The 7,499-nt window shown below is 40.2% G+C and overlaps 1 protein-coding gene across 1 annotated transcript in view; it reads right to left on the bottom strand.

Annotated features, from left to right (window-relative positions):
- APBB2 (amyloid beta (A4) precursor protein-binding, family B, member 2) overlaps positions 1-3,409 on the bottom strand; it is a 48,289-nt gene extending 44,880 nt beyond the window's left edge. The window contains exons 1-2 of the mRNA XM_009694731.1: positions 3,386-3,409; positions 1,971-2,117 (exon numbers count right to left, since the gene is read on the bottom strand). Of these exons, the coding sequence (XP_009693033.1) occupies positions 1,971-2,117; positions 3,386-3,409 (171 nt within the window). The remainder of the gene's footprint in view (positions 1-1,970; positions 2,118-3,385) is intronic.
- Between the last annotated feature and the right edge of the window lie 4,090 nt (positions 3,410-7,499).

Genomic DNA, 7,499 nt, shown 5'->3' with positions numbered 1-7,499 from the left:
CTGCTGTATGTGCTCTATCTGATAACGTCAGTGACAAGCATGCTTTTTTCAGATTCCTCTCCAAAATGTGCCTCTTCCAATCACTCTTGAAGCATTACATTGCCAGCAGAAAAATGTGGTTGGTTGTAATGATTTCTTTTAAAATCAAGAAGACAGTTCACTTCAGGGGTCACCTATTCAAGCATAGTGTCCCTATTGTTTTGTCAGGCTGATTCTTTTTAGTTTTTTATGAATAGTATTCTTAATTAAAACTTCCGTTCAAGAGGACCAAAACTTTTCATCAGTTTGGCTTGAAAACTTGCAAGGGTTTCCAACAAAGAACAATGTGATTGACAGAGAGAAATATGGAAAAATGTGAACATTAACTCTTAAACCAAAACAAAGCATATGGTTTCAAATTAAACAATATATTTCAAGTTGATCAAAGTTCTGTCATCTGAAAAATGGATGGGATTACACATATGTAAAGACAGTGGGGTTTTTTCCGTCCTGAGGTTAGCAGTGAGTCCAAAGTCCATGACCGACACATCTCTAATTGCTTGTCTAGCTATATTAACTAAATAAAGCTGTTCCCAGAAGTGAGGAAAAAGGAGACCTTGTTACCTTGTTCATTTACACATACAATATAAATTTCTTACATAGAAAATCCCCTCTGAAATTACTTTTAAATAGCTAGGGCACTCTAAATGTGTCCCTTGAAACATCATTTTAATTTTTAAACAGGCACGTCCTCCCAGTTGCTCCTCTGAAGCATCTCTGCATTGTTGTGGCCATAGCCAGGAGACACTGGACTCAAGCCTTAGACTGTAACAATAACTCCGGAGACTGAAGGATATTTTTCCTAAAATTTTTACTGAAATAGATGAGTCTTTCTTTTAATTCCTCTTCTGTTTGGCAGTGCCATTTCTCTTAGATCACACAAGCGAAGGTTACAACATACACTCTTACATTGCTTTTGCATTCAGATCTTGTGTAGTAAATCCACATTAGTGTAGATATGTAGACATGAAAACATGTCAGGAGAGAGACAGAGAATAAGATTTGGCTGAAGTTTAAGTTGTTCCATGAACAATCAAATAACAAAGATGTATTTCTATAGGTTTGTCTCCTCTGTATGTCCCACCACTATAACCCCACCTTTTCCTTTCTTGTTTCACTTACTGATCCCTCTCCACTTTCTACTCCTTCATCTGTCCCCAGCACACTTATTTTCCACACCATAACACCTCTAGCTTCCTTCTTGTTTTCCCCTGAGCTCCCACAGCATTATCCTGTCTTTGCTGCCAATTCAGAAAGAAGTACAGATCTTGCACGCTTCAGTCGCTGAAGGTGTACTGACCCATCAGCAAACCAAGAAAGAGAAGAGCTGGGCTCTCTGTTTTTCCCTCAGTATGTGGGAATTTGGCATCCTTCAAAACTGGATGACACTAGTGAACAGACTCAAGAGTTATTGGAGAGGAATCAACAAACAGACTGATGACATAAAATTAATTTCCTTCTGAAACACTGATAAAATAATAATCTTAAAATAAGCCATCTGTCCATTAGTCTCGATCTTCTCATACATTTCAGGAGCACGGGTCACACCAGTCTGGGTTTCCTTAACATCCTTTTGTCACTGGGAAACCTGTGAAAATGCTGTTCCAAAGCACCACTCTCAAACCTCTGGTCAGGAGATAAGACTGCCACTGATGTCAAAGTTTGGCTTGTGTGCGCCCAACATCATTATTGCACTGGTGTGTACTAGCACAGATGTAAACACGAAGACAAGATATTTGTGGCATCTGCTGTCCTGAGCAGTTTGGAACAAAAACGTCAACACTTTCCGTGAACCCTTTTATATTTTTTGGCGGTGCCAGATGGGATAGGGAAATCCCAAACACAGAGTATGGACATACTCGCCTACAGAGTTGTTCTTTCAAGATGTTTTATGAGACAAGAGTGATGTTCCAAGTTCACCTCATTCTTACCTCTCCCCAGATGCCAACAGTGTCTCTGATATCATTTTTACAGTAAGAGAGTTGTCTGATGCAATTGTTCACAGCAACACTGCTTTTTCCAGGAGCCAAATCTTCTTCTGCCATTTCTACCCAGCCCAGAGATCGCACAGCAAAGCACTAAAAAGAAACCAGAAAATATCTGAACATGTATCAGAGCACACAACACACTGCTGTATCCAGCTATGGAAATCTTGTCATGCAACAGAAACTAGACAGTTACAGTTAAAAATCCCTGGGTAGAAGGGGAACAAAATCAAGGCCTCATAGATGAGCTCATGCTGAAAGATAAGTAAATTAAAATACAACTTGAGAATGGCGAGGTGAAAACATTCAAAGGAACAAAGAAGAATACATGACTTATCAGGAAAGCTATCTGTGGAGATAACAGTAATGGTTTACAATAAAATATTTTTGTTAATATAAAGGAGGAAACAAGGGAGCAGTAAATAGTAGGACACACAAACACAGAGATATAAAGGAAAAAGCACAACTATAGATATAGTAGAACTGAAATTTTAGCTAGTATCTAGAGCTCTAATTGAAAAGGAAGAAAATACTATTGGACTATGTCAGTTGTGAGATTCACACTCACTGCCTGGCTTTTAACCAGAGAATAACTTTTTTTTTGTGGATTACAGCAATCATTTCTACAGTAGGTTTAACTAAGGTAGCAAACAATAACAAATTCAAAGCACTAACAAAAATATAAGCTATCATAAGAGTAAAGCAGGCTTTTCCTAGAAGAAATTAAATATTACCTTCAAAATAAAACAATCTCATTATACAGTTTTTTAGCAGAAGGTTGTTTAGCCAATCAGACCACTCAGTTGGCAGAACAGGCTAAGGTGACATTATTTTGCACATATGGTGCTTTTTGCAAACAAAACAAAATGGGTGAAATTGAATGGCACCAACTCTACCCTACATTTACTAGGGTAGAGAATAAAAAGCTTTAATTCTGAAAAAACTCCCCGCAAATTTACTCTCAGGTTTTATGGTGGATGAAATACAGACCTTGCACTAAGTCAGTGGGAGTTTGTCTACGAGACCAAGACTTCCTCCAGAGACCTTATGGGTATCTCACTCTCAAATGGCAATGCACCACCAGTGACACACGCTCAACAGACTTACTGTTGTACCTCCTTAATAGACACACCAAACATTTAAGATGGTCCCTAAAGGTTCAGCAATAATAGTTCCTAAATGACCACATACCAAATTCCCGCTGTTTTCTAGGTATTTAATATGGCAACAGACACTGCCAGTGAATGCTGTCAAATCAAATCCCACCCCATCTCTGAGCTCTGGTTTCCCTGCGACTCCTTGCTCGAGTCAGTGACTAGATAGTGCACCTGCACTGACATGAAGTTGCACTCACTTCTTACGCCCCAATCCTCTTTGCTACCCATGATGCTGTCTACAGAGGCAAAGGATTCAGCAGACACAAGTTCCAAAAGTAGAAGTGAGAAATTTACAACTAATAACTGAAAATCTGCCACCGTATAACATCTCTGTTCTTTCACCCTCAGCCTCCCCTTGCCAAGATGGATCAAGTATTGACACCAATTAGTACTCAGTCCCTGGTACCCTGCTTGCTTCAGTGATATTCAGACGTTTCTTCTGAAAGGTTATGCTGCCCTGAAATGCTATGCTGTTCTGGCAAACTGACTTGCAATTGTTTCAGTCAATCCAGTTCCCTGTTAGGTACTTGGCGCAATTTTGACCTTGCAAAGACCAACACTCATTGTCCAGAGCTGCCACCTTGTGCCACAGGGCTTTCTTTGCTGTCAGCAGCATCCTGCAGGTCCTCAGGAAAGCAGGCAATGATCCTGGGAGCTGCTCGAAGGAAGTGGGCATCAGTGACTGCTGGAAGCCCCTGTGCCTCCAGCGGGACCCTGCCCACACAGGCACGCAGCCCAGGAACAGCAACAGCAGGTCCACGCTGGAGTTACCAATTAATCCTTCTTCTTCAGATGCAGTAAATAAATCAGCTTCAGAGTTCAAAAGCTGACACTGAATATTCATTTGCCGCCTTCTAAAAACTGCTATGAAGTCAGTGAGTAGATCAAGCTCATGCACCATCACTGGTGTACCGTTTGGGAACCACTGTCCTCAAAAAAAGACCCCAAAACACCAAGGTATTTTAAATATGCATAATATGTCAACTTTGGCAAACTAAGAGCGGAATAAAATTTACCAGTGGGTAAAAAGATTAATGAGTTTCTCCCTCCTTCCCTTTAAAACTTTAAAACTTCTCTTCTCCTTCAGCATTCTTTCAGCTTGCACAACACACCCATCCAGCCTACTTTGCCAAGCAGAAAACCCAGCCTAAGAGCCTTCCTCTTGTACCTCTGGTCGATTTTTTTTTTTTTGCTTTGCAAACAAGGAAACCAATATGCAAATTCTCCTACGCTGCTGCTTCCTGACCCAGCTCTGCTGGAAACCCACAAAAATGCCAGCTTTCAGATTTTAAAGGGAGACGAAGGAGAAGGTGAAAGAGGAAACAAAGGAGAGGTCACCACTCAGTGGTGCTCTTCACTTCAGGGCTGCGTCAGATACTAAAATATCCATTTTTTACCAATTATTAAGGTTGTCTAATCTCAAGATTGCAGAATTCTTTTTAGCAATCAGATGCTCATGAATCTTGCTGAAAATGCTGCAATGCCCATTGGGGTATTAAATATTTATCTTTGTAAGCTTTTAAAACACAGATTTTTACAGTGCCAGAAGAAAGGGTTTTTTACAAGTATTTCAATACTAAGTTGAATAATAGAATACTAGCAGAGAGAAACATAAAGAGGTGAAGAACTATATATATATATAATAAGGATATTGTTTCCTCATTACTCTTCATATCTCAGCAACATCTGCAAGTTGTCAGCAGTTTTCCAAACATGAAGATAATATAGTCCTTGCACTGAACAAAGTATACCTTAAGAAGGTAAAAACTAGCAAAAGACAATCAGTTCAAGTTGACAGCAGGAAAGTCTCTTATTAGTGAAGATGGTGAACTGTTGTATATTTTTTTCCTGGCCATTTTTATTCTATGTTTAAAATTCTCCAGTGGTGGTATCCAATGTATTTCTTTCCCTTCCCAGCCCACCATCATGACAGTAGGAGCGAGCTGAATGGGACGCTCTTGTCCATCCCACTCATTCTCCTCTGCGTGGAGGGCTTGGTTTCCTTCCCCACTTCCATGCCCTCTCGGTGCTTCCAAGCTAGGTAGACTTGAGAAACCCCATTGGCTTCTGGCACCTGGCAAGTTTTTGTGTGTTTTATCAGAAGCCCTCACCATAATCCAAATAAAACACTTCAGAACAGCTTCATCAAAACAAACCAATTTCCCAAAGACTCACTGCAAACAAAAATCTCAATGAACCCAGAAAGGCTCAGCACCCCACTCACAAGGCAATGCATGTACCTGTGCATACACGAGACATTTTTCTGCTCAAAACACACATAAAGACCAAAAACCTTCTACCTCTTGGTTAACTGAATACATGTGCTGGCATGACTCAGAAGTGGTGGCAGACCTTCATGCAGCTTTCAGCACTAGAAAATATGAAGACTCAGAGTAACGTGTGATACATGTCATGGTTCGTTCATCATCAGTATAACCAAAGTACATATACACACACCTACGGGGTGCGAGAGCGGTGGAAGTGTGTGTATGCATGCCTGCGTCCCGCTCACTCTCTGCGTATTGTCAGCAACTGTATTATAAACCATCCACTTCATGTTTAATTGTTGGTGGGGTTTTTCCCCCCCTTAATTATTTGACTCAGAGTTTCTCTTTAAAACAAAAGAGCACAAAACACCCAGCAGAAACAAACCACCTAGTGTCTCCAATCAGGTATGACCTAATTCTTAAACTAGGGCTAGCTGAGTTAGCCACAACAGCAGAATTGCTTACTTGTCTAGCACACTAATACAGCATCGCAGTTCCCCAGCTCCCACTGACAATACTTACTAACCAAGAGACAAAGTGCTTCCTTTGACCTGAAAGAGCTTTGCACCCTCTTTTCTCCTGGAACTAACACCTAGAGTCAAAACAAGCCAAGCTGAAAACTAGAGTGCAGTTCTCCTTGACTAACAGTCTATGAGCTCAGTAAAACTGACATTCCTGGTAATGCCAGATTGTTAAGTACCTCTACTCAACGCTCACAGATAATACTGGAAAATCATAATTATTGGCCCATCACAATTTCAAAGTAATCCAGATGCCAACTTTTGGCTTACAGTAGTCTGTCTAATTTCTCTGTTACAGAAAACACAAATAATCCTTGTATCATGTTACATATTATTAGTATTAACTTACAAAATAAAATCTTGCAGTTTTCTGTGCCTGGTCAGACCCTCTGCTTTATCTTAAAATCAAAACTCTAAAAAGAATGATTTAAATAACTGTATCTGAATAAAGATAAGTGAAACCTGATTTTCCTATCTGCTTCTTCCGAGACTCTTTCCAAAACCTGGCAAAGAAAAACAGGTTTGAAGAAAACAGGTTTGAAGAGAAACAAAGGAACTTGATAAATACAGCAGGATAAAAGAGATTTAGGAATTGTACGCTGTATTTGGATCACTGCTGTTTGGGATTGGGATGATCAAAGACACTACCACGAACACTGCATCTCTGAGAGAAATGAATGGAAAAAATGTCATTTAAACCATGGTATGTCAATACTCTTGTATTTTCACCTCAACTGGAGACTTCACATTTCCTGCTAGGCTACACAGGACATCGTGCAAAGAAAATACACAGAGGAAAAAAAAGCCACCTTATCACACACTGCCCCATGAAAAGACAGATGAACAGAAATGAAAACACAGGTATCACTGCTCAGTTTTAGAGTTCTGGGGAACATATGTTCGCATGGCTGCAAATCCAATTAATGTTTCAGGGTTAATGATCTGTAGGCAAAGAATCCAACTCATAAATGCTGTAATCCAAACTCTGTAAAAAGCTGTAAACCTCTCTTGCAGTGCAGTTCTGATCTAGAACATCACCTAAAGCTGAGGATATTTAGGTTTGAAACAATGAATGAACCGTGGATCAAACTTGTGCTCTTTGGCATGGCAAAACCTTCACCACAGGGTAGGGTTCTGTTCTGCAGCAGCTTTTCCAAGAGGAACTCTGGAAGGAGCTTTGACAGGAATGCAGAACCGTGACAAATCTCTGCATGTACGCAAACGCCACACTCTAGCTGTCACCTCATGTAGTGCTAAGTATGTACCTTTAAAAAAATTAAAAAAAAAAAAATCAAGAAAACCAAAGCAAATACAATCCCCTACTAGACAGAGGGCAGGAGATCCATTACACATGACTGATGGCAGAGCAGTACTGGAAACTGGGTGGATCATAAGGGCATGGGTAGAAAAGATCCCATTACAGGGAGAAGAAAATGGCTTAGATCAGCTTGAGAACAACAAACCAATGTACACTACAAAACCGAATGATTGTTTTTCAGATCACACAGCTGTTGGTAGCCACTATGAACA

Source organism: Cariama cristata, unplaced genomic scaffold, assembly GCF_000690535.1.
Source record: "Cariama cristata isolate BGI_N322 unplaced genomic scaffold, ASM69053v1 scaffold17662, whole genome shotgun sequence".
Classification (NCBI taxonomy): domain Eukaryota; kingdom Metazoa; phylum Chordata; class Aves; order Cariamiformes; family Cariamidae; genus Cariama; species Cariama cristata.
The sequence above is the reverse complement of the archived record's forward strand: the minus strand, read 5'-3'. Positions and strand labels throughout refer to the sequence as shown.